We start from the raw sequence: 25934 nt of genomic DNA on the forward strand, positions 1-25934 counted from the left end.
GACTTATAAGCAGTGAGGCATGGCTGTAGGTTCGAGGGCAGGGAGATGAACCTGGAAAAGAGGTGATGGGAACCACATCGTGAATGATCTTGAATGCCTGGCCAAGGAATCAACTCTTTAGCCTGAGGGCAGCTGGGAGGCATCAGAATTTCTAAACAGGGAGTAACAGCATGAAGAACTGTCTTTTCGAAGGACCCGGACTGCTCTGGGAGCTGTGAGGCCAGGCAAGCTTGTAGGATGCTGTGACCACAGTCAGAAGAAGATGCCAGGGGCCGGCTGGGGGGATGGGGAGAGAGAGAGAGGGTGAGAGACAGAGAGAGAGGCTGATTGCTGAGACATAATAAGGTGGACTTGATTGTCCTTGGCAATGCTCCTTATGGCTTCCTGTCCTTGTAGGGTGATCCGGGACCTTCAGGACAGAAGGGCCAGGCAGGAGAGAAGGGAAGAGCTGGCATGCCTGGTGGGCCCGGCAAGAGTGGCTCCATGGGGCCCGTTGGGCCACCGGGTCCTGCAGGAGAGAGAGGCCACCCTGGATCTCCGGGGCCTGCGGGGAGCCCTGGATTGCCCGGGGTGCCTGGCTCCATGGTAAGGGGAACGGCTGGCAGCCAGGGGCCCCGCCGCACAGAGCAGGCATCCAGGGTGGAGCAGAGACCATTGTAGAAGCCCCCGAGGGAAAGAGCATGACTCCCACATAGGTGGTTCTGAACCTTGCTTGGGAGAGCCGGGAGGCGTGGGAACCCTCTCCCCAGGAAAATGCACTGATCCACAAAATGTTATGCACCAATTCGGGGCGGGGGGGGGGGGTGGCGGTTAGGACCTTGGATTAAGTATCTGTGGGACGCTCCTAGAAGCTTTGTTCCCTTCCTCATCCTTTCTTTCCACAAAGTCTATTCCCAGGGGGAGAGTATCAGGCTTGGAAGGATAATTGAGGCAGGTTTTCTTTTCTTTTCTTTTTTTTTTTTTTTCCTCAGGGAGACATGGTGAATTATGATGAAATCAAGAGGTTCATCAGACAAGAGATCATTAAAATGTTTGATGGTAATTGGCAGCTGGCTGGGCGGCGGTGGGTGCTGCTGGCTTTTCCCCACTGTTTCTCTGCCCTGCCTTGGCCTCCTTTTCCTTTAGAGCCCAGTCCTCCGCCCCAGACCCCTCCTCGCCCACTTACAGGCATATGTTCAATCAGGCTTCAGACCTTCCTTATCACCTGCTCTGCCCTGAGATACAATGAATCTCCCTGCCCTCCCCGAGCCCCCACTGCAGCAGAGGAGACAGACAGGAAAGCTGAAATCAAACGAGTCTGCATGAAGCGAGCTCTAAATAGAGGGGCAAGCAGCAGCCATAGGCTAGCTGGTGTGGTTTCGCTTCTAAGCTTTTTTCCCGTGCACTTGTTCATCCGGCATGGCCGTGCTAGGGCCTGGGGAGAACGTGGCCCCTGTCCTGATGGTGCTAGCCATCTTGCTTGGGAAGCAGACCTTGAATGCAAAGCAAGGAGTCCGGACCTTCTTGTGAAGCCAGCGGTAGACTAATGAGGGTGTTGGAGAAGAGGGAGGCCCTGATCGGGTCTGTGCTGTCGAAAGACCAGCGTGCAAAGGATAGTGAAGGCGAGGGCACGGGAGGCGTGTTCCTTGCTCTGACTGCCCTTTGAAGAAAGGCGGCTTTGGACTCCATGCTGGTGGCCCGTCTGCATCCGTCTGAGTCCCTGGGACACCCTGGGACCTGTCCCTGTGCTTTCTTACAGAGAGGATGGCTTATTACACCTCCAGGATGCAGTTCCCCATGGAGATGGCCGCAGCTCCGGGACGACCAGGACCCCCAGGAAAGGATGGGGCTCCGGGCCGGCCAGGCGCTCCGGGATCACCAGGACTTCCTGGTCAGATCGGCAGAGAAGGACGCCAGGGTGTGCCAGGAATGAGAGGTAGCTCTGCCCTCCGGTGCCCCCGAGGTGCACATGTGACTCTTTGGGGCAGACAAGAGCATTGCATGAGGTCCATTGCGAATATGATATTTGTGTGTATGTGTGTGTTTCAAATAATCTCACTGGGGTGTCATTTCTCCGCTCAGGAATAGGACTTATTTTATTCCTTTTGTCTCAGGATTGCCCGGTACCAAAGGTGAAAAGGGGGACATTGGTATTGGCATGGCTGGCGAAAATGGTCTCCCCGGCCCCCCAGGTAGGAAGAGCCAGAATCTGAGAGCATGAATCTCAAGCAGCTGGTATCTGCTTTCCTTACGTTCCTTCTACAGCACAATATAGTTGTGTAGAACCTCAAATAACTACAGGTCTATCACGGTAATGCCAGTGTGTGCCGGGGGCGGGGGGGGGGGAGGGGAGCAGGAGGCCCAGGGCCCGTCCCCAGGTCCTAAACTGGGCTAGCAGGACACAGGGGAAGACAGCCAGATATGGTGGGGCCAGCGAATGAGAGTTCATGTCCTGCTCGGCGCCACGCTGGCTGTCGAACCTTGAGAAGGTCGCTGAGTCAGGCTGCATAGCCTAAAAGAGAAGTGACCAAAGCCCGACGGCCTGGCTCTGAGACCCGGCCTCCCTGAACACTCGAACTCCCAAGTGTGCAATCTCTCTGAGCCGGTGTCCTCACCTACGAAATGAGGTAATCGTTTCTTTCTCACGGAATGGTCGTGAAGATTCATCGAATTATGCATCAGAAGCACTCGCCTGGTGCCTGGCACGTGGAAGCTCCCAATAAAACCAGCCAGTAATGCTGTTACTGTTAAATTAACGGAAGGATCAGATCAGGTGTCCGTGAAAACCTGTTACAGCCTGACAAATATTTATCAAACGCAAGGTGTTAGGTACCGTGACCATGATTTCTTCTTTGTCGCCTGGGTCTCCTGACCTCCCCTCTCTGACTCTTCCCTCCCTAGGTCCTCAAGGCCCTCCAGGGTATGGTAAGATGGGCGCGACCGGACCCATGGGCCAGCAAGGCATTCCGGGCATCCCTGGCCCTCCGGGTCCCATGGGCCAGCCAGGCAAGGCTGGCCACTGTAACCCCTCTGACTGCTTTGGGGCCATGCCGATGGAGCAGCAGTACCCGCCCATGAAAAACATGAAGGGGCCTTTCGGCTGAAATCACGGCCTCCGTCAGATGAAGGATTCCATTGGGAATAAATGGCCGACACGTACAGGACTCTGTGATGGGTTGTGAATGTTTTGTGTTTCTTAATTGCTATTAATATTTTTTTACCAATAAATAAATAAAACTACATGCAACCCCACTTCCAGTGGGGTTCTCTGGTGCCGCCCCTGCCTCTCTGTCATCCCCCTTCTGTCGTGTGGTCCCAGGGTCAAAAAAGGGCATTTCCCACGTGTCTGTGGCCAACCAGTGGAGTCGTGGAGTTGTGGGATGCTGCTGTATAGGGTGCCCCCAGCTCAGCTCTCCTCTCTAGATGCTTCGAGTCATGCTTCGGTCCTCTGTGGACTTCGGGTCCTGCCCTTCGTGGCGCACCTCTCAAAGTCAGAGTGGGGGCATCACTCAGCCTGTCCTCACCAATGAGCCAAGAGCAGGTATGAAGGCCCAACTTATGGCTCATAAAGGCCCCTCCCTGTTTGCTTCTGAGAGAAACCAGTGCTCAGTTCCCCACCCACCCTCTGCCCACCCTTCTGACTTCTTGAGCGCGGCCCAGAGCCAATCCACATTGCCCCTGGGGAAATGCCACCCAGCGCGGAAAGCTAGGCTTCAGCCCCCGGCCTAGGCAACCAGGGACCGCTTCTCCGGGAAATGAAATGGAACCTTCCGCCTGTACCGGTGCATGGCCCTGTCACCAGCTCTCCTGGACCCCAAATGGCATCTTTTGTTAAACCTTGTTCATCTAACGCGTGTGGTGCTTTTCCCACACGTCTCAGCCGAGGCCTTCAGAAACAGGTTGCATCGGCGGAAAGGGCACAGGGGTCATGGGCAAGCCATGATCAGATCTAAGCGCAGGGTCTTCAAAGTCCGCTGGGAATTTGGTGATCTATCTGCCGTCTCCTTCTCAATATATAAAAAGGCCAGGAAGAAAAGAAGACAAAAAAAAAAAAAAAAAAAAAAGAGAGCGAGAGAGAGAGCAAGTTGAATATTATGGAAACATTCCATCTCAAGCCTCTTCCTTCTGTCTTTTTCACATCTCTTGTGCTGATGGGCTGACTGCCCTGTGAGAAAGCAACAGGGCACGTCCAGAGGGACTTCTAAAGAAAGCCTTTTTACTGGTCCCAGCTTTCTGGAGGGTTTATTTAAGTTGGATAAACTTCAAAGGGATCACAGAGCAGGCTCAGAAATGTACCCAGAGTCTAGATGCTTATCCAAACTGCCTGAAGCCTTCAAACTGGCTGTCATCTCTCCGGAGCTGGCATGTCCAGCATAGTTCTGAAAACTCCCTCCTCCAGTAGGGCCCCAAATGCCGGGGGACCAGCCCACTGATGGCTTTTCTGAACCTTTGCCCTATTTTCCTCCTGCCAGGAGCAGAGGTGTGCCCGTGGCCAGGGGAATGATATCAGGCAGGCTCTGGAGCACGCCTCGGTGTCTCCCATGATGCTTTTAGATGAACGAGGTGCCGATTCTTATTTCGTCCCTCATCAGCAATTCTCAGCTAACCCTGGTTCTAACATAAAACATGAAAAAGCAAACGCATCATATTTGCATTGAAGTAGCAGCCAGCATTGGACAGTGGATGAGGACAGATGTTAAAGCGTTCCCATTGGAAGGCCCGCTTCCACTTTCGGCCCAGTCTGCGAAGCGCTAACTGATGACTGGCCTCGTGATAAGGACATTGGCGTGAGTAGAGAGAGAAAAGCAGGACCAGCTGTTGGGTTGAGCGCATTGGCTTTGAAGGCCAGAGGGGAATGTTACTATGGGGAAACGTCACACGCATCCCCCTTTGAGGGCCCCCAGGGAATCCATCCTTACATAGTAAATGAGGCTTTCTTTCCTTTTCTTCCAGAGTCAAATTCATGCTACTCTTTAGGGGAGTGCGTAACAGGCTGGTTTAAGCTGTCGTGATTTGAGTGCTCGTCTCCCTGGAGTTTGGAATTGCTCTATTTTCTTGGACCATGAAGAACCAGATGGAAAGCTGGATTTTATAGTCTCTTCTGTTACTGTGGTCAGCAAAAAAAAAAAAAAAAAAAAAAAAAATCCATGGATTTTGCTCATAAATTTGGGAGCTGGGTAAGCTGAAGAGAAAGGAAGGAGGGGCGTAAGATTTCCACTCCTTTTAGGCGGCTCTCTCACGTTCCTGCCCTGTTATTCTTTGGTCTTCATTTCTCAGTATATTCCAGGCTTTAAAGGCAGCATACAGAGATGCCTGGGTGGCTCAGTGGGTAAAGTGTCTGACTTTTGATTTTGGCTCGGGTCATGATCTCACGGGTTCGTAGGATCCAGCCCCATGTCAGACTCTGCACCGACGGCAGGGACCCTGCTTGGGATTCTCTCCCTCCCCCTCTCTCTGCCACTCCCCCGCTCACATGCACTCTCTCTCTCTCTCTCTCTCTCTCAAAATAAATAAATAAACTTAAAAAAAAAATAAAGGCAGCATACAGATCATTCAAATTGGTAACATCTAACTTGGTGAGCCTGTTTTCTCTCACTACTTTGTGCCAGGAACTGTCACAGGGAGTCCGGGGCAAACAGGAGAGATGTGGCCCCCGCACCCACGGAAAACAAGCAATTACGACAAAGTGGAAGAGAGGGGCAGTACCAGGCGCCAGGGGAGCGCAGGGCTGAGGGACCTCAAGCAGAGGGAACACCATGTGCCAAGGTCCAGAGGTGGCTAAGCACAGCGTGCTGAGTGACAGGGGGACCGTGTCTTGTGGTTAGAATGTGGATGGTGGGCAGCACAGGCAGTGGGAGACAAGGGTTTTATGCAGGGGGCCGCTGGGTCAGGTTTGCCTGCTGGGGACTTCACTGGCAGCAAATTGAAAAGTGAGAATGTGAGAAACGCTCCGCTCTGCGAGAGGGAGAAAAGGCTGCTGCACACTCTTTCTGCAGAGAAAAATCCCCAATTTGATGCCTTCTGGAATTTAAACGTTCCTTTTTTGTCATTAATAGTTTCCCCGGTCACCAGAATTCAACAGAATCTAGACGCTTTCTTCACATGTGGTCTGTGAGCCCCATTACGAGACTAGCTTTTCTGTTGTTGTCCTGAATAATTTATGGGAATAGAATATATCAATGTAGTCTCTATATGATCCCATAATGGAAAAGAAGTGTGGCCAAAATGCCACGTCTGCTGTTCTCATTTTTCTGTTGGTTCTGCGGAAAGCTGCATATCAACCTCTCCTCCACAGCATCCGACTGCAATTTAAATTTCAGGACTGGCTCTAGTTGGAATCAAAGAGAATTAATTCCACAATAATTAGGTGACCGTTGGTATTCCTTCTCAGTAAGCAATACTGGAGCTTGGAGCTGAGCCAGGATGCCAGGGGGCGGGGGTGGGGGCCGGATGATGTGTCCCCAGAGGAGGTGATATTTTCCAGTGGATGGCCCTTCCATTACCAAGCTCTGCCTCACCTCTAACTGGTCAACCACAGAGCTCCCACGAACTCAGCAAAGTGCTCTGTGCTTTACAAAAGGACTGGAATCCAAGTGTTCCCCTTTGGCTGAAGCTGAAACAATAACAGGAACTTCCCCACCCACCTCTGTCTGCCTCAGGTAGTTGAGGTTTTGGAAATGAGCTGATCGTTTTTCGGTCTTTGGAAGATCCTGATCCCCCTTTTATCCAGCGCGCTCCAAAATAAACACACCTGGGCCTGCCCCACGTCCTCCGAGGCACAGCCCTGGATGTTGGCGTTGGCTGGTCTCAGTACCTGAGAGAGAACTTGGATACTCTTGCCCCTAAAAAAGCACAGACATCCAACAGAACGTTCTCCTAGGAACCTAAAAAGCAAAGACATCCAGCAGAATGTTCTCCTAGGAACACTTTGTTGGGCAGAGGGGGTTAGGGGTTTGAGATTTTCATAGACATTTAATCCTCAGCACCTAGAACAGAGCCTGGCAGGGGGTGGGAATGCAATAGGTTTAATATTTTTGTGGAATGAAATGAGTGTGCATCTTGCCGCCCAGGTATCAGCTATTTTCTCTCCCAGCAAATACCCCTTGACCTTCAGCCCACACTGCAGGACTTCTGCCTTTCTGAGATTTTGCAATTCCATTCTACCCATTTTTGGGGGGACTGGGTGAAAGGGAGGCGGTTTACAAAGTTAAGACAAGACTACTAAGTACTGAGTAGTCAAAAGATGTGCACCTGGTTTAAATCCTGACCTCTCCATTTATCTTTTTGATAGTAAGGAAGTCACGTAGCCTCTTTTCAGCCTCAGTTCCTGATTATAAACGAGCAGAAATATCTATCTCAAAGTGCCGTAGTGGAAATAAAACAACACATTGTACTTAGCACAACAATGGCACATAGTTAGCATTCAATACAGGATGACGGTGACGATGGTGATGTCTAATAACATTTATTAAATTCATGCCAGGCACTATTCTAGGCACTGGGGATACAGGAGTGAATAAGAAAAGTACAATCCTGCAATATGCATGTAAACTTTAAATAGGACATTCAAACAGTGACAAGTAGTATGAAAAACTAAAACAGTGTGAGATGACAGATGACTAGAATGTGGGGGAACAGTGCTACTTTAGATGTGGTGTCAAGGAATGTCCCTATCCCCACAAGGGGATATTTGAACCGAAACCTGGATGGCAAGGTAGGGGCCAGCCAGTGAAGAGTCAAGGCAGGAGCATTCCAGACAGAGGGAAGAGCTAATCCAAAAATCCGGAGGTAGGAATGAGCTCAGTTCCATGGGTGAAGACCAGGTCAGCATGGCTGGAACAGAGGGGGACAGCAGGAGCAGGAAGTGAGGCTGGAGACACAGGCAAGGTGTTGGTCACACGGGGCCATGAAGCTCATAAGGCTGTGTTTAGCTTTTATTTTAAGAGGTATGGGAAGCCTCTGGAGGAATGTAAGCCCAGGAATAACACGATCTAATTTACATATAAGACAAACACTGTGGCTGCTCCACGAAGAATAGAGTGTGGGGAAAGAGTGAAAGCAAGGACATTGACCATGAGGCTACTGCAGTGACGCAGGCCACAGATGACGGAGTCTTGGATTAAAGTGATAGTGCAAACAGGGAGAAAAGAGTAGATGTGGGTCTACTTTGGAAGCAGAGCAAATGGAAATGGGAAAATATGTGGAGAAACAGAGGCCACCCTAGAACAATCCTAGGTTTCTGGCCTGGGAGTCTGGGTGAATTTTCTGAGATGAAGGAGAGGAATGAGTTTTGGGGAAAACCTCAAAGAGAACTCTTACATGAGGCAGGCTGGACTACAGCACAGTGACAGGACCAAGTGCCAATGAGACTGGGTCACATTGTGAAGGGCCTGGGGTGCCAGAATGAAGAGGCTGGGCCTTTTTTGTAGGTGCAGATGAAGAGGAACCATTGTAGGCTGCCCAGTGAGCAAATAGCATGATCAGCACAATGATTTTGGAACACGCCTGGCTAGATGGTTAGATAGATGGGCTGGAATGGATAGCACTTCGTAACACTTCCTTTACTGAGTTTTTAAAAACTGCAGTGCCAGGCACTGTACTAGGTACAGGAGCTATGACAAGCAAAACCACACACAATCCACGCTCACATGGAAGAACTTAACAAATGAGTCAAATAAGCACGCAAACAAGTGTAGAGCCTAAACCACCAAGACCAAGTAAGTACGACTATATGCGGTCACTTAGTAACCAGGATTTGACTTTGTGGACCAGTCAAGGCTTCCCTGCTGAGAAATGGGCATCCATGGACACCAGTTCTAGGCCACCTCTGCCCCAACCTACTGTGAACTAGGGCAAGTCACTGTCTCTCTGGGCCTTAGGATCCCCATTTTAGGAAAGAAGAGACCCTACGTGATCTAATTTTCCTCCTCTGACGGCGGGGGATTTTCCTCTCCAAAGACCACAAATCTCACTCCAAACCTACTAATTGGCACATGGTGTCCTGACATCAGAGCGAAGTACTTCGCTGTTGCCTCCATCCTTTCCAGGAGGCCTGGGGCTGTTTCCCGTTGTCACGGCAACCGCCTAGGCCCTCCTCCGGAGGGCGGAAACTTAAGAGTGACTGACAACTGAAACTACACCACTATCACGCGTCCCATTTGCCAGGTTAAAACATGGCCACCACTGCAACAACCGACCCAAGCTTCTCACCAAATACCCGGGTCTGAGCAGCCCTGGGGCCTAGGCTAGGTCAGGAAAGGGAGCAACAGCACCGCGAACACAGCGAACAAGATTTCCGGAAACCTCCACCCAGCCCTCAGCTCCTCGGGCCTCTCCGCGAGGCACCCGACCATCGCCCTGTAGCGTCACTCCCGACGGCCCGTGCGCCCAAGATAGACAGCGACGGACACCCAATTAGAAGCGTGCCCGCCCCCCAGGCCCAGGCGGGGCAGGTTTAGGACGGGGAAGCTCCGCCCACCGCCGGCGTGTGACGTCGAGTCGCCATGGCCAGCTACCCGTACGGGCAGGTGAGTTTGGGGGGCGGGCGATTCCAGGAGGGGCCTCGCCGAATCCAGGCCCCGGCCCTGCCTTGCTTTCTCCCGGCTTTCTCCGCGCCCTTCCCACGCTGAAGCTGGCTTCAGTGAGGTCTCGCGCGGGAGAGAAGGCAAAAGGGCTGGTCGGTCGCGCCCGTCTCACGTCACGCAGTGCTACAGGTCTGGGAGGTCGCGTCGCGCCCCCTCTGACGTCGCGCCGGCGAGGATTTGGGGACCTTGGACCCCACGTAACCAGGCTGGGCTCCGCTTGGGCCCCACACCTTCTCAGGAGCCCCGCGGGGGCTCCCTGCGGCCTCACCAACGCCAACAGAACATTGAGAGCACTGGTTTCGTCGGCATCGTTGGGGGCGTCGGAGAAAAACACACCCTGACATACTGCATGCGAACAATCAGGAGAATCTGTGGTTTTCGCGGGTTCCACGAGTGACCTTGCTTACTTAGTCTAACACTTCCGTTTCACGCGTAGGAAAAGTGAATCCCAGAGAAGGCAGAACTCATCTGAAGTCTCTAGGCAGGCAGCAGAACCCGGAAGCCTCAGCAACATGCCCTTGCCCACCTCCAGCCCATTTTGATCCAGCCAAGAACATCACAGCAAGGGGATTCTGTCGCCAGAATCCTTTGTTGGACGACAGATCGGTAGAGTGGTTAAAGTTCAGCTTGGAGTCAGAGGAAAGCTCACACCTTGGCTCTATCACTTACATAGTTTTGAGCAGCTAGGCAAGGGTGTATTGCCTTTGTGAGCCTGTTTCCCCCTTAGTAAAATAGGGCCCAGTAATAGGGTCTACTTCATAGAGCTGCTAGGAAGAGTAATGAAGTCATGCTTGTAAAGCATTTGGTACTTCTAAAAGTGTAACTATTTTGATTTTTTTCTACACTCCTAGAAAGCCAGTGGTGGGGCGGGGTTCCTCAAATACCTTCATTTTAAGAAACCGAAGCCCAGGGAGGGCTCTCGAGTTGCCCAAGGTCATACTAATTTAGGAGATAAAACCCATGCAGGGAAAATTGGAAAACAAATATATGGGATATTAGCACCCCGCTGAGTATAGTCACGTGCCAAGAGTGGCGAGGAAGTGCGGCACTCTGTGGTTTTGTACACAGTATTTGGACCTTTATTATCTCAGCGATGAAGGTCCTGTAGGCCGAATCTCTAGCAGAGATTATTATCCCCAATTTATAGCTGAGGAAGGAGCCCAAAGAAGTTAAGTGGCTTGCTCAAGGTCACATGTAGCAAGTGAGGGCTAGAACTTAGAACTCCTTTCATTGCGTATCTAGCAGAGGTAGGAAAAAAAAAAAAAAAAAAAAAAAAGGCTGGCATGGGCTGAGGTCAGGAGGAAGCATAACCTAGCAGGGTTTCTGAAGTTCCATTCCATTTGTTGGATCTTATGAAATGTTAATAGGCACTGCTAATAGAGGAAGATTCTGTGGTTTAGGTAGGCTTGGGAAATAGTCTGTTAAATACAACTGAATAAGTTTATTCAACATGGGGCATCTCTGAATTCATTTGTTAATATGCTTTGTAAATCTGCCAGAGAGGACTGGGATATGCAGTATTTTTTTTTTTAATGTTTATTTATTTTTGAGAGAGACAGCATGAGTGGAGGAAGGGTAGAGAGAGAGGGAGACCCAGGCTCTGAGCTGTTAGCACAGAGCCCGATGCGGGGCTCGAACTCACAAGCTGTGAGATCATGACCTGAGCTGAAGTCAGACGCTCGACACAACTGAGCCACCCAGGTGCCCCAGAATATGCAGTATTTCTTAAACTTACTTAACCATGGAGCTCCCTGCCACCCCCCCCGCCCCCCAACCTCAACTGGCCGCTTTTTTAATGTCTGGTCATTTTTTTTTTTTTGGTAACACTAGTATTCTGGAGAAACACAGTTTGAGAAAACATTGCCATCACGCGTTGTTTCTTGGTGGATGGTTTGTGTCACGATCACCTAGGAGCTTGTTTAAAAAGCACCCCTTTGGGTTCCACCTCAGACCTATTCTGTGCCCAGGAAGGAGCCAAGAATCTACATCTTAATAAGCATCTGGAGTTCATTTGTATGCATCCTAGAGGCAATGACATAGAAATTAAGAGCCTGAACTTCCAGGTTAGATACAACTGGGCTGGGGCGCCTGGGTGGCGCAGTCGGTTAAGCGTCCGACTTCAGCCAGGTCACGATCTCGCGGTCCGTGAGTTCGAGCCCCGCGTCGGGCTCTGGGCTGATGGCTCAGAGCCTGGAGCCTGTTTCCGATTCTGTGTCTCCCTCTCTCTCTGCCCCTCCCCCGTTCATGCTCTGTCTCTCTCTGTCCCAAAAATAAATAAAACGTTGAAAAAAAAAAATTTTAGATACAACTGGGCTAGAATCCTAATTCTAGCACTTAATAGTTATGTGCCTTTGGACAAACCATCTAAGGGCTCTGAGCCTCAGTTTCCTCACCTTTAGAAAGGGAGGAATGATAACAGGGAGGATTCTGGGGCGCCTGGGTGGCGCAGTCGGTTAAGCGTCTGACTTCAGCCAGGTCACGATCTTGCGGTCCGTGAGTTCGAGCCCCGCGTCGGGCTCTGGGCTGATGGCTCAGAGCCTGGAGCCTGTTTCCGATTCTGTGTCTCCCTCTCTCTCTGCCCCGCCCCCGTTCATGCTCTGTCTCTCTCTGTCCCAGAAATTAAAAAAAAAAAAAAAAAAAAAAAAAGTTGGAAAAAAAAAAAAGGGAGGATTCTGCCTTCATAGGGCTGAAATCAAGACAAAATATGATGAAGCCTGCAGGGAGCTTGGCACATTGCTGATACCAAGGGTGTGCAAGGCCTGGTGATGGCTCTTGCTCCCGCAGTTGCTGTTACCATGCTGCTTGGGCTTATGCTCAGAGTGAAATACTGAAGAGGAGCCCGAAGAGAAATGTGTCTAGAATAGAAGAAGAAATGCTTTTATCCCCCCGTTATACCCTTCTCTGCCTGTCCTTCCTGGTCCAGGGTATTCCAAGAAAGTGCCTGGTTGTTTTAGAGCATCCAAAGGCTTCGTTAACACCAGGCCCGCTTCACCCAGTAAGTACATGGCCCTGGAGGATTCCATCCTATTGTTGGGAGTCAAAACTCCTCTCGTTTGCCACTGCCTCCAGCCGTGGGGTCCTCAAGCATGGACTGGGTGTTGGGAGTCATAAACTCATAAAACTCAAGGACCCTTTCTTTCGTCCTGGGTGGGAGGGGGGCAGCTTTGATGGGTTTTGGTGAGTAAGAGCTTGGTCTCTGAGGCTGAGAGATTTGGCTGCACATCCCTGCTCTGCCATTTCCTTGCAGAAGTTTCTTGCAAAAGTCCAAAGCTCAGTTTTCCCTTCTTTAAAATGGGGTCATAAGAGAACCTACCTCAAGAGTTACTGTAGAGATTAAAGGAGATAATCCACGTAAAGTGCTTGGCGTCGTGTTTGGCATGTAGTAAATACTCCAAGGAAAGAGTGATACAGATGGATAAATTGTAGAATCGGTGTGATAAGTATTAAATGGGAGTAAGTGTGAGGCACTAGGACAGCACAGGAGGGACATCTAACTAAGTCTGGGGGTGAGGAAATCTTAGAGGGGGTGACATTTAAGCCAAAAGCCGAATCACCAATCGGCATTAGCTGAGTGAAGAAAACGAAGGGACTAGCGTGCACAAAGGTCGGGAAAAGAGAGCCCGATATCTTGGAGGAATTTCAGGAGATCAATATGTAGTGAAGAGGGGGGAACGGCTAAGAAATGAGACCAGAAAGGTAAGCAAGGACCAGATCCTAAAGGACTTTGTATGCCTTTCGAGGGAGTGCGGACTTCGTCCTGACTAATGAGGGGAGCTGTTGAAGAGTCTTCTCTCCTTTGTGCTTTGGAGCTGGCACCATGGGGCACTGTGAGAATGGACTGAAGCAGGAGAGACGAGGCAGGGAGACCAGTTTCAAAGTGGTTGAAGTAAACTTGATTACAGAGAACAGCGACCTGGTGGAAATGGATTTGAGAAGCGTTTGGGAGGTAGAATTGAGAAAACTCAGTGCCTAATTGGGGTGATGGAGGGGAGGAAAGAGGAGGTGCCCAGGAGGGCACTGGGGTTTCAGGTTTCAGGTTTGGGTGACTGGGTGGGAGGTACTGTTCGCTGAGATGGGGACACAGAGGGAGGGATACATTTGGAGAGAAGATCCAGGAGGTTGTTGGATATGTGGGTCTGCAGCTCAGGAGAGATGGAACTGGACAGACGATTTTGGAGTGTCAGCACCGAGGCGGTAATTGAAGTCTTGGGACAGTTCTTGGCCCACTGTCTATTGGCTGCAGGTTTCTGGCCTTTTAAATATTTTAGGAGGCTCTGCTGGTGAATGCCCAGACCACTCCTGTCTTCTTGATTGTTTAACCCCTTAGAATGGGCTGTCGCCTCCTCCAGCAGACACTTGAGGGACAGCCCCAGAGCACAGGCCTCCGTTTGCAAGGCAGCCTGCCTACTCCCTTCCCCCTCAGGACTCGGCACGCACCCGCCTTTGATATCTCTGAACTCCACGAGGGTCTTGGGGGTAGAAGAATGAATGAATGCTCAGAGCCGAAGGAAAACACAGAGCTTCTTGAGTCGGTCCTGTAGGGGGAGCTGAGCTCCCCACTACTTGCGTGAATGCAAACAGAGGTTCAAGATGGTGCAGCAGAGATTCCATCACCTACTGAGAGGTTGGACTGGAGGGCCTTTGGGGTCTCTTACAGTCCTGTGCTTCTCAAATCAGGTCTGGGCGCTGGGCTGGAAAAAGAGTAAGATTCTTCTGAGTCCTGATTTCCGGGCTTGAAGCGTCTGAAAGATCACCCAGTCCACCTTCCCGCTTCAGCCCTGTCCACTGTAGAAACCCCTCGTATTTGACAGTTACATGGAGGACAGTCCCTGTTCAGTCACAGTTGAGTGAACACAGCAGAGGGTGGTAGAGTAGAGGCCCCGTTTCGAATCTGAGCTCCTCTGTTCTAGTTGTTTGTCCCAGGCACATTAGTAAACTCTATACCTTAATTTTCTCATCTGTAAAATGGGGGCAATAGCCCTTCCTCACAGGACTGAGGATCAGTGAGGGTCAGTTGAACTGGAAGCACCTAGCAGAACCTCAGTACAGTGTGAATTGCCCCTTCCCTGCCCCAGTATATCAAATGTTTATTTGCATTTAGTAAAGACCTAGGGATAGTTTTCTGTGATGCTTTGGGAACCGTGGTTGCAGGACTTCTCCCGTCTTTTTCTTTCTTTCACAGTCTTGTGTTGATCAGCATGAAATGCTCTCGGAAAAAGCCTCAAAAGGGTTGGCAGCATGGAGTAGCATAAAAGAACAGGGAGTCAGGGACTCCGGTTTTCATGTCTGGTTCAGACCTTCGCTAACAACTCCATGACCCTGGAAACCATCTTCCCCAAACTTCCTCCGCAGCCTGGAGGCTCCAGTTCCTTCGTGGGTACGCGCTGGAAACCTGAGTCATTCTAAACACTTCCCTTTCCTTCCCCCTCCATCTACTCCCTAATCGAATTAGTCGTCAAGTCATGTCTAGCCTATCTCCGAAATAGCTTCAGAATCCATCCTGCTCGCCCCGAGTCTAAGTCCGCTGTCTGGTTCAAGCCCTGCCTGCCTAGCACCTGGGCTGCTGCCTCCCCCGCTAGCTCATCCTCCACCCCGCTGCTGGTTAATTCTCTAAACAACGCTCTGATCACGTTCCTCCTCCATTGGAAACCCTTCTATGGCGCTCTGTTTCCTCAGGCATAAAGCCCAAACTCTTTAGAGTGGTATTCATCTGTTCAAATATTTGTGGAGGCTTGCAGGTGCCAGGCACTGTGCTGGACCCTGGGTACCATGATGAATGAGGCCCAGTGTCTGGCCTCGGGGAGCCCACTGTTGCATGGAGGAGGCAGAGACAGACAGAAAATACCTTAAGACACCAGTAACTCACCAGCTAACAGAAATGCAGCAGGAGGGGAGCTTGGTCAAGGAGCCTGTAAAGAGCCAGCCTTTCTGAGTTCACCTTGCATTCTTGTCCCCGCCCCTGCTTTTCAGGCCATTCCCCCACCTCTCTGTGCTCACTCATAGATGTGTGCCTTCATCAATCTTCTCCCTCCTGTCTGGAATGTCCTTTCCTGCTTTCCTTTTAGGGAATGCGCGCGCATCCTTCAAGGCCGCCTCCAGTATCACTCCTGCCTCCTCCAGGAAGCCTTCCTTGATCCACTTCATGCATTTCTTCATTTGATTGCTCATCTGTCATTCAACGAACAGAACAAATTACTCTGTTTATGTCTCCTTGATAGCAGTTAAGTAGACTTTTCTGATGGCACGGATCAAACTGTATCATAATCACTTTGGGCCACATAGGGATTGGCCCTATTTAGTTTTGCCCTGCCCCATACCTAGTACGGTGTGGTCACTCTATAAATACTTGCTGAATGAAGTCATTTCACAGGTGTGAAAAATCTTCCTTTTTTTGTTGGAGGACTGTTGGCAGGATTCTTCCAGGAGCACTTGTGTCTGTCTGTCTGTCTCTCTCTCTCTCTCTCTCTCTCTCTCTCTCTCTCTCAAAGTGCTCTGTAAACTGCGCAGGTAAAGGTTCTAACACAGGGCAGACCAGAAAGGGTTTAGCTGCTGCCAGACTGCACCAGACCCAGCAGGCCCCTGAAATGTGACAGCAGGAGGGTCAGAAGACCTGCCTGGCGACACCTGCTTTGGCGGCCTGGGGGCATTTCCCAGGGGGAAGGCCTGTGCCTCAGGTGCCCTTGGCCAGGTCCAGTTTATGGCTTTGCTCACAGGGCTTGTTGCAGAGCAGCTACTTCCTGCCTTGGTCTGGCCTGTTCTTTGGGTGCGCCCAGTCTCTGCAGGGGCCCCACCCCTTTTCTCATCCTACGCTGGAATCCTGTGCCCTATTGTTTAAGGAAAGAGCACTGTAGCAGGAGGCATTGGGAGTCACTGGGCTTGGGTGTGGTGGGGAGTGGTCTGCCTCCACCTCTGCCTCCAGCTCCGGGTGATTTGGGTGATTTGTGTGATTTGTGTGATTTGTGTGATTTGAGCGGTTCCCTTCCCCTCTCCTTAGTTACCCCATCCGTAAACTGAAGGGGTTAGGTTAGATGACCACCTCCTGGCACCCCTCCCATCACACTGCTCCAACTCCCTTCTTTTTGTCCCAGCTCAAATGCGGCTTTCTCCTGGAAACTCCCCTGATCTCCCCCTCTTTCCTTTCTGGTCCCATGACGCATGGCTTATGCATCCATTCGCAGCACCCGTTTCCTTCTGCTGTTTTGTTAGATGTTGGAGAATGTTTCCATGCCTCTTCAGTTAACTGTTCAGTTAACTGCTCCTTCAGACTGTTCTGCTCCTTTATACACGCCCCCCAAGAATTTATCTGGTCCAGGGCTTTGCCGATGATAATTAATATAATAATAACAACAGCCAAGATTTATAGATCATTTGCTTTTGCCAGGCACTGTTGTGAGAACTTTTTTTCTTACATTGGTGGTTTTCTTTTTTTTCTTTTTTTCTTTTTTTTAATGTTTAGTTTTGAGAGAGAGAGAGAGAGAGACAGAGTGAGAGCAGGGGAGGGACAGAGAGAGAGGGAGACGCAGAATCCGAAGGCTCTGAGCTGTCAGCATAGAGCCTGGTGCGGGGCTCGAACCCATGAACCGTGAGACCTAAGCCAAAGTTGGACGCTTAACTGACTGAGCCACCCAGGCGCCCCACTTTAGTGGTTTTCAAACTGTCTTTCGAGTCACCATAAGGTTTCTACAGAGCTCCCTCAGGATCTGACAAGAGAGGGGGCCAGCATGGTCGGGGCTCTGAAACCCCCACCTCGCTTCTACCAAAGCAACTTTCTTTTATCTGTTAAAATTACATTTTATCAGAAGAGTCTTTAGCTAAGAGTTAAACTGACAAAATTCTGCTGCATGTATTTCTTGTAATCAGCAGAACCTTCCAGTGAGGGAGAGATTATTATATTTTACTTGTGAGGAAACAGGCACGGGGAGATTAAGCCAGTGGCCCACGGTGAGAACTCAGCTGGTGAGTGCAGAGTTTGGAATTGAGATTGGTCTGTGATTTCACCGTGAAGGAGCCTTGCTGCTAGCTCCGGCAGTTTCCAGGGTGGAAAAGCCCCCATGATGCCGAGTGGGGAAGGTGGAAGGACCTCTTCCTGCCCTCCCTCAAGAAGCCTCCCTTCCTTGAGCAAGCCGACCTCCTTTAGATGAAGTGTGAATTTGGCCTTAGCCTTGAGGAAAGGTGCCCCAGAAGCTACCAAACACAATAAAAAGAGGAAGTCCAGGCTCTCAGCAGCTAGTCCACTGGTGTGCGTTACATGTTTATCTAGAATACGTCCAGATGGTACCCTCCTCAGAGCTGGGCCCAGCTGCTCCCTATGCCTTTGAGCCCAGCCTGTCTGCAGATGTGCTGGGGCTGCCCTCTGTCATTTAGGGAGTTGTAGCTGAACACTCGGAGTTTGCGGGTCCCTGGCTAGTGGTGTGGGGACGTGGACAAGAGAGGGAGCACCCCCTTGTATGCGTGCTACCATACACGTGGCCTGGGCTCAACAGCCGGGAGACCCAGGTCCTGGTCCCAGCCCCTCCACGTGGTCTATGCCTGATTTTTCTGGACCTGGCTTTCCTCCTGCCTAGCACGGTGCTGTTATTAATAGTTAATGTGTTTCGAGTGCCAGGGCCTGGGTCGGGCACTTCACATGATCGGTGTCATTTCGTTCACATACCAACCTGGGATAGGCGCTATTTTTATTCCCACTTAAAGCAAAGGATATTGAGGCTTAGAGAGGGTAAGTCATGAGTCCAGTTCATAAATGGCAGAGCCTGAAGTCATACTGGTCTTTTTTGCCTCTTACCGATCGCACGATGGTGCCTGAGGAGTAGGGTCTCCCCTGCCTGTCTCCCAGAGTCACGAGTGAGATGCTTTTGTGTCTCAGTCTCTTCTAGAATAAGGGAGCCATGCTGCCGATACAGCGTCTGTGATCGAAGAGGGTCGGGGTGTGTGGTGCAAATCACATTTGCGCCGTGAATTCGCCACATAGGGCTGGAGGTAGCACAGGATGAGGATTTGGGATTTTGATTCATTCACCTCCTCATTTGTTCAGTAAATATTTACCGAGCATCCATCCATTCGGCACTGGGGGCTGGGGACACGAGTGGCAAACCAGACACGATCCCAGCCCCCACGGAGCCCCTCGGCGTGATAGGAAGGGGAGCCAGGAGGGCAAGCCCTGACTTCACAGGTCGTTGACAGTACGATCTTGCCTAAGTTTTATCTTCTCTGGAAGCCTCAGGTTGCCCGTCTGAGCAGCGAGATCATAATTCCAGCCCTGCCTATGGGGTCAGCTGCAAGAGGGCGGTGGCAGTGGCAGTGCTTTGTAACTGTAAAGTGCCAGACTGTGGCTGGTTTCCGGCCTTATCATTCTGACGGATATTTTGCTCTTGTTACAGGGCTGCCCAGGAGCTGGAGGACAAGCGCCCGGAGCCCCTCCGGGTAGCTACTACCCTGGACACCCCCACGGTGGAGGGCAGTATGGCGGCGGGGTACCCCCTGGTGGCAGTTACGGCGGGGGTCCTGCCCCCGGAGGGCCTTATGGACCACCGGCTGGTGGAGGGCCCTATGGACACCCCAATCCTGGGACTCCAGGAGGACTATATGGTAGTGCGGCCCCAGGGGGTCCCTATGGCCAGCCACCTCCGAATTCCTACGGTGCCCAGCATCCCGGGCCTTACGGACAGGGACCTCCTCCAGGTGAGTAGGGATCTTGGACTCCAGGTGCCTCTGACCTTGTTCTGAGTTATCTGGGGCCCGTCCTTGCCCTTCCTGTGGGTGTGCGGGCAGTCTCGTCTCTGGCTTCCTAGCATCTTGCTTCTGGCTCCAGCTTGCAACAGCAGAACAAGGAACGTGTTAGTTAACTTGCTGTGGTAACAACAACTCCAAAATCACTTCGGCTTACAATAGCAGACGTGTATTTCTATCGCTCGCTCGCACTCACTTACTCTTGCTTACGTGTCAGCGGCTGAGGATTTGGCTGCCGAGGTTCTGAGCCACATGTCTGTGCTTTCCACGTCCAGGCTGAAGGAGCAGCCCCTGAGATACGTTGAGAATGTGGCAGGAAAGATGGGGAGGGCTGGCAGGAAAGCACAGTGCCCCTTAAAGTTCCTGCGCTGAAGTTCTTTACATCTTCTTCCACCCGCGTTCTGTCGGCCCCACCACAGCCCCTGGTCAAGCCTGACCTACCATCAGTAGGATGGGAATGGATGGTCCTCTTGCGGAGGGGCTCCACAAGCCACCAGGCAGTGGAGAGGGCGTACGGCACTCTTACAGGGGAGGGGCGGGGGAGTCGGCAAACAACTGGAGGCAGTGCACCTCGGGGAGGACCCATTTCTGGGGGAGGGAGATTGGCCCTTATGTGTAGAAAGGCAAGATAGTGAAGTTGTTGAAAACCCGGGCTTTTGATACCAGACCACGTACTGACCTGACCAGATCACTTCACCTGTTTGTGCCTCATCGTCCACACGCGTAAAATGGGTGAATGCCACGACCTGATGAGATTATTAATGAGGATTCGATGAGAAGGTGCAGGTGAACGCTGGGCACGGCGGGAAGGCCTTAGTACCCACTGTGCTGTAAGAGGACTCGTTCGGGGACATCTCAGCAAGGAGGTATTCCGCATGTAATGGGGTAGCACGTGTGACGAGGGCCTTACCACTGAGATGTACTGAGACAGGCAGGAGAATGCCGCAGGGAGAATAAAGATCAAAGATAGTGAAGGTGAGGTACTGGACAAGGTCGGTGGCGGGGGGAGGGGGGCTTGGAGATCCAGTGGAAGCAGAGAATCCTGGTGGGCGGCCTCAGGCTCAGTGCACATTTCCAGGTGGCTGCAGATAGGGGGTCAGGGAGGGGGAGTGCCTGGATCCCTGTGTCCTCACGGACTCGGCCTCTTCACAGAACGCTTACCCCCAGGAGACCAAGCCAGCAGCACGGCATCTAGAACCGCCCTGGCGCACCTGCACGGCCTCCAGGGAGCGGCCCCACTGGGCGGCTGCAGCATCTTCGCGCTCGTTCCCAGGCGGGCGGCCCCGAGGGAGATGCTCACACCTTGGGGGTTCTGAACACCGAGGCAGTGGCATTTATGTTGTCAGAGCTCAGAGCTTCTGGCTGTTTGCTTTCAGCCCAGCAGCTTCATGGCGGAGTCCCTCGTCCTTTTGAAATCTCGTCTGTGAGCCCACACGAGGTCACTGCAGGGGAAGGAGCCCCTCTCTGGGAGGCTTATCCCCATAGGGCCTGAGGCCAGAGATCATCTCTAGGGCTGCAGAGAGAGGAGAAATGTGCCTCAGACCTTTCGCTGCTCGCCATCTGCGGCTTCCCCTCGTGTGGCCACCTTTGTCTCCTTTCCAGTGCAGCTAGTGACTCCCTGGAACAGCGCTTCCTAAAGCCTGATCCAGGGGCGCCTGGGTGGCTCAGCCGGTTAATTATCTGACTCTTGGTTTTGGCTCAGGTCATGACCTCACGGTTCATGCATCCAAGCTTCTGTGCTGATGGTGCGGAGCCTGCTTGGGGTTCTGTCTCCCTCTCTCTCTGTCCCTCTCCCACTCGTGCACACTCTGTCTCTCAAAAAAATAAAGTTTTTAAAAACTAATAAAAAAAACAAGAGAGAAGGAGTACAAAGGAGAGGGGAAGGAAGCCAGTCCAGAGATGGAAGAATAGGAACGGCTTTATGGAAGGAACGGCATTTCATTTGGGTGTTGCAGGGAGACAGGAAATGGATGCAGAGAGACGAGGGAGAAAGGGTTACACGGCGGGGAGCAGCAAAGCCTCCGCTGTGGGATTGAGCAGGGGTGGCTAAGAGTGAGTATATAATGCTCCATCTCGGCTGGAACAGAGCGGCGAGGGGGACAGAGTGCGAGAGGTAGGCAAGAATGGACCACATTGCGGGAGGGCCTGGCATGCTGTGTTAAGGATGCTGGACTTTATTTTGCAGGCGGTGGGGAGCCTTGAAAGAGGTTTGAGTTGAGGCGAGGGGTAATGGGTTAGAACTGAGTTAATTCTGGAGATTACTCTAAAGGGACAGGGTGGCGGAGAGTAGCTGTAAGGATGGGTTGGTTAGGCATTTTGGTTTGTTACAACAATCCACGTGAGAGGTGTCTGAACCAGTGCAGGTGCGTCGGAACGGGGAGGAGGCACCTGTGTGTGGATCTCACAGAACCAGGCAGCTCTCTCTGGGTGTGTGGGGGTGAGGAGGTGTCAGAGATGTCTCCAGGGAGGTTTGGGGATGGGTCCTCGCGTTGGAGGTGATGGGGAACAAGAAGAGGTAGAGTTCTGTGGCCACGCACACTCTGGTGACTCCTGATAGAATATGTCAGCTGTCACCGTGCCAGGAAGATCAGACCTGGATCAGACCTGATTCCCACACCAGAGGGCCCCTTGCTGCTGTGACTCAAAATATTCATCCCTGGGCTGTGCCTGGTAGCTGCTCAGCAAATGTTTTTGGGTTGCCGGTCTTTGGGGAAGAGATAATCCTTCTTTGCAGAGAATTCTCAGTCAGCCGGAAAGTCCCTGTTCCTTAGAAACTTAAGATCAAAGAAAGAAATGACTGGAACACTGTAGGAAAAGCCCAGCAGGTTCACAGAGTAGAAGCCGGCTGCAAATACTCGTTGAGTCTGCACCGAAGGTCCTCTTCCATGAGAACAAGGCTGTTGGCTTAAGGGGAGACGGGGTCGGTGGACCTGTGAGGCTTTGTGGGTAAGGAAAACCCATCGCCAGCGAGGCACCAAGGCCGGCCCTCCCCAGTATTTCTTCACACTGGCCTTGAGACCTGTGGCTAATTCCTCTGGCTTGCACCCCTTCCTGCAGGTGGTGTTCCTCCCAACGTGGATCCTGAGGCTTACTCCTGGTTCCAGTCCGTAGACTCTGATCACAGTGGCTACATCTCCATCAAGGAGCTGAAGCAGGCTCTGGTCAACTCCAACTGGTCCTCGTTCAACGACGAGACGTGCCTCATGATGATAAGTGAGTCCTAGCCCTTCCCCGTGGGCTCGAGCTGGGGCAGTGCCACCTGGGACCTGATGGTGGCTGGGCAGCCATTCTGAGGAGAAATCTTCCTGCCAGGGAGGATTTCAGGCAGGAAGTTGGGTTCAAGGTGAGATCCTCTAGACTGAGAGCTCCTTCCCTGAGATCTTTTCTCAAGTTCCGGACCCCGCTGAGTCACATGCCGTTTTCCGTTCTGCAGAGTGGGACCCCCTGCCCTGGTAGCAGATGGCACAGAGGTGGTCAGCTGCCAAGCGTACAGAGAATACGCAGTTCTGGAAGGGCTAGAGCTGAGGGTGGCCAAGGGTAGGGGCTGGTCAATACTTGATGAGAGTGTGTCTCAGGTATAAGCATCTGGGCCTCGGGCCCGTGGCTCTGTGGAGTCTCCTACTCTGGCCTGGGTTGTACCCGCGGACCCTCGGCCCTCAGTCTTGAAGCTTTTCTTCCCTCCACCCCGTCTCCACCCAAGACATGTTTGACAAGACAAAGTCAGGCCGCATCGACATCTATGGTTTCTCGGCTCTGTGGAAGTTCATTCAGCAGTGGAAGAACCTCTTCCAGCAGTATGACCGGGACCGCTCGGGCTCCATCAGCTACACCGAGCTGCAGCAAGGTGAGGGCCACGGTGGGGACTCTGCACAGGCAGAGCTAGACTTTTCCATTTACTCCCTATGCAGGGAAGGGGGTTTTCTCTAGCCTCTGACTCCCACATGCCCACCTACACTCTAAAACTCAGCACGGGTCCCTTCCCCATCCCTTCTGTGATCAGGCTGGGGCACTGAGCCAAGATCCAGGGCAAGAGGGCACCTGGTTCTGGGATCGGGGCTGGACTCCTGGTACCACTAGATGAGAGAGACCAGCCAGCAGGGAGCCTCGGGGATGGGAGCTCGGCGGCCCAGGGCACTTTGAGACCAGTGTGTGTGGCCTGTGTGGCTCTTTCCTCTCTAGTTTCTAGCATGCAGAATGGAAAGAGCCCTGTACAAGGACTCAGAAAGGTGGTTTTTGTTACCAGCTCTGCTAGAAGGGAGTTTCCTTCCCAACCCTGGGATCCAGACCACGCTAAAAGTTGCATTCGGGTAAGATGGCCTGAGGCCGTAGCTCCAGGTCTGGTTCCATTTCGGACTCTACAAGATGGGTGGTTAGTGGGGTGATAAGAATCTGACAGGGAGCTTTGCCACCTGGGAGGGGGAAAGGGCTTCCTGAGAACCTGGCCCCTTCCTTGCTTGACTGTGGATTTCAGTCAGACTGAGGAGCTCTGGGTGGGGGTGAGCTCACCATGTCTGTGCCCTGGTTGAAGGAAACAGAGACGACCTGTACTGATCATGCCGGGTCCTGTCACGGATATTGGTGAGGGTGACGTTTACACCAAAATCGGTACTTACGGAGCGCTTGCTGTGTGCCAGGCACTGTATGAAGCGCTTCTGATATGTTACATCACTTGTTCTGCCCGTGCAATAGCTACTGTTTATTGTTCCCCATTCTTAGGTGAGGGATCTCTTATTATTGCCCCTTTACAGGTGAGAAAACTGAGGCTTAGTTTAGGCAACTTCCCCAAGGGCCACGTAGCAAAAGGGGAGCTTTTAGCCTGGGCTGGTAGATGTGCAGAGAGGAACAAAGGAAGCCTCCCAGGTGGAGGGACAGAGAGCGACACGCAGGCCGTGACCTTGGAACTGCCCAGCAGCCTCGCCTGGGGAGAGGAAGACGATTTGATTATTTTTAACAAATAACAAAGTGTTGTTATGTGTCAGGCACCGCGCCAAGTGCTTTATAGGATCACCTCCTTTAATCCTTACTAGAACCTACAAGGTAAGTATTATTCCCATTTTAGGGATGATAAGACAGGGGCTTAGCAAGGGTAAGCAACTTGCTGAAGGGCTGTCTCGACTACGGAGCAGGCCTTTGTCATGTCTACTCTATCGTACCGCCTCTGATGTCCGCCCCGGGAAGGTTGGTCCCGGGGGCGCGGGCTTCCTTCTGTAATGCACATGAGTCAGAGAAGAACTAGCCCCGTGTCCTTCTGGGACCCCGTGGGCCCGACTGAACAGACAGTAGTGGAGATTTGGAGAAAGGGATGGGAGCTTTCCAGCTAAGGGCACCATTCAGCTAGAGCCCCTTTTGTGCTCCCACCATCTTGGACAGACCCTAGGGACCTCTGTCCTCTCCGTTTTGGCGCTCATCTCCTCCAAGTCCCCTGCACTGCCGTGCTCCACGGAGCTGGTGGACGGTGGTGCTCCTGGTAAGGTTTTGTGTCTGCTCTCTGTGCCCCTCCCTCCCCTGCAGCTCTGTCCCAAATGGGCTACAACCTGAGCCCCCAGTTCACCCAGCTCCTGGTCTCCCGCTATTGCCCGCGCTCTGCCAACCCCACCATGCAGCTAGACCGCTTCATCCAGGTGTGCACCCAGCTGCAGGTGCTGACCGAGGCTTTCCGGGAGAAGGACACAGCTGTACAGGGCACCATTCGGCTCAGCTTCGAGGACTTCGTCACCATGACAGCTTCTCGGATGCTATGACCCAGCCCATCTGTAGAGTGGAGTGTACCAGGGGCCTTTCCTGGCCCCTTAGAGCGGGAGAGGCATGCGGGCCTCTCCGCTTTTCCTGTCCCTCCTAGAAAAAGATTCTCCCTTGCCTGATGCAGCGCTGTTCCCGAAGAGGGCTGGGAGTCTTGTGTCAGTCACCAAATAGCGGGGACCTAGGCTGATGCCACACAGGAGGTGGCCAAAGAGAGGACTGGACGTTGAATGCCCTTGGAGCCCTGAGTATTTCAATGGCCCAGCCTCGTGCCAGGAGCAGAAGATGCCAGTTAGTGTCCGGTCCGCTGGGCTCTAGCCTCTAGCTGTCACTTCTCCGCCCTGACACCAGGGGTAAGTGATCATCAGCTTCATGCCATTAGCACCTGAGTCCCTTCACCCATACCGTCTTGTCAGATGAACCCAGTTTCTCCAAAGTGGAAGCTGACCAAGCACGAGGGAGGTTTGTCCGTGGGACCAAGTGGCTTGGATTCCACCACCCCGTGTCCCCAAATCCACGTGTGTTGTCTTGTAGCTGCCTGGCTGCTGGCCCTTCTCGGGGGCTTGGACCGCCTGCTCTCTGGGCACCCTTGGCCAGGCTACCCCTCTGCAGCTCGGACCCCTCACTTGCCTGCCATTCTCTGCTCGGCTTCAATCCCCAGGGGACAGTTGTCACCTCCCACTGCCAATGCTGTTTTTTTAAGTTGTGTGTTTTTTCTTTCGGGGCCAAAAGTTCAGTGAAACTGTAAGCTCAATAAAAGGACAGAACTCTGGAGTTCCGCGTTTTCCGTCACACTTCCTGGCTCCAGTTCACACCCCCGTGTGCGTGCCCATTCGGCCACTCGTCTCTTCCTCGTTCACCGCGTATGTAAGTACATAGCGTAGACCACACCATGCAGAAAGAAGT

General features: G+C 52.3%; 2 protein-coding genes across 5 annotated transcripts in view; both read left to right on the forward strand.

The window, feature by feature from the left end:
• Positions 1–3083, forward strand: part of COL16A1 (collagen type XVI alpha 1 chain) — a 47715-nt gene extending 44632 nt beyond the window's left edge. Inside the window, exons 66-70 of the mRNA XM_047084723.1 lie at positions 397–585; positions 972–1038; positions 1739–1915; positions 2094–2171; positions 2881–3083. Coding sequence (XP_046940679.1) covers positions 397–585; positions 972–1038; positions 1739–1915; positions 2094–2171; positions 2881–3083 — 714 coding nt within the window. The remainder of the gene's footprint in view (positions 1–396; positions 586–971; positions 1039–1738; positions 1916–2093; positions 2172–2880) is intronic.
• A 6353-nt stretch (positions 3084–9436) lies between these two features.
• PEF1 (penta-EF-hand domain containing 1) lies at positions 9437–25802 on the forward strand. 4 transcript variants are annotated; one of them, XR_006962814.1, is made up of 7 exons: positions 9437–9506; positions 18941–19241; positions 22347–22502; positions 22990–23133; positions 23533–23596; positions 24801–25381; positions 25563–25802. XR_006962814.1 is itself a non-coding variant. In XM_047084328.1 (6 exons), exons 1-6 carry the CDS (start codon positions 9483–9485, stop codon positions 25126–25128), a joined length of 1017 nt encoding a protein of 338 aa, XP_046940284.1. In that variant the 5' UTR covers positions 9437–9482; the 3' UTR covers positions 25129–25802. The 4 variants fall into 4 exon arrangements, 3 of the variants coding, with proteins under 3 accessions (XP_046940284.1, XP_046940286.1, XP_046940285.1); XM_047084328.1 differs by having other exon boundaries at positions 24801–25802; XM_047084330.1 differs by lacking the exon at positions 25563–25802 and having other exon boundaries at positions 23469–23596; positions 24801–24961.
• Positions 25803–25934: the final 132 nt, after the last annotated feature.

Source organism: Lynx rufus, unplaced genomic scaffold (assembly GCF_022079265.1).
Source record: "Lynx rufus isolate CCGP_SWC_20201006 ecotype Redwood Valley unplaced genomic scaffold, mLynRuf1.p SCAF_2, whole genome shotgun sequence".
In the NCBI taxonomy this organism is placed as follows: domain Eukaryota; kingdom Metazoa; phylum Chordata; class Mammalia; order Carnivora; family Felidae; genus Lynx; species Lynx rufus.

Excerpts from the sequence above, each read along its gene's own strand:
- PEF1 (XM_047084328.1), top strand. The coding sequence starts at position 9,483 with ATGGCCAGCTACCCGTACGGGCAG. Across the intron at positions 19,242-22,346 it reads CGGACAGGGACCTCCTCCAG|GTGGTGTTCCTCCCAACGTG; the intron begins GTGAGTAGGGAT and ends CCCTTCCTGCAG. Across the intron at positions 22,503-22,989 it reads GACGTGCCTCATGATGATAA|ACATGTTTGACAAGACAAAG; the intron begins GTGAGTCCTAGC and ends TCTCCACCCAAG.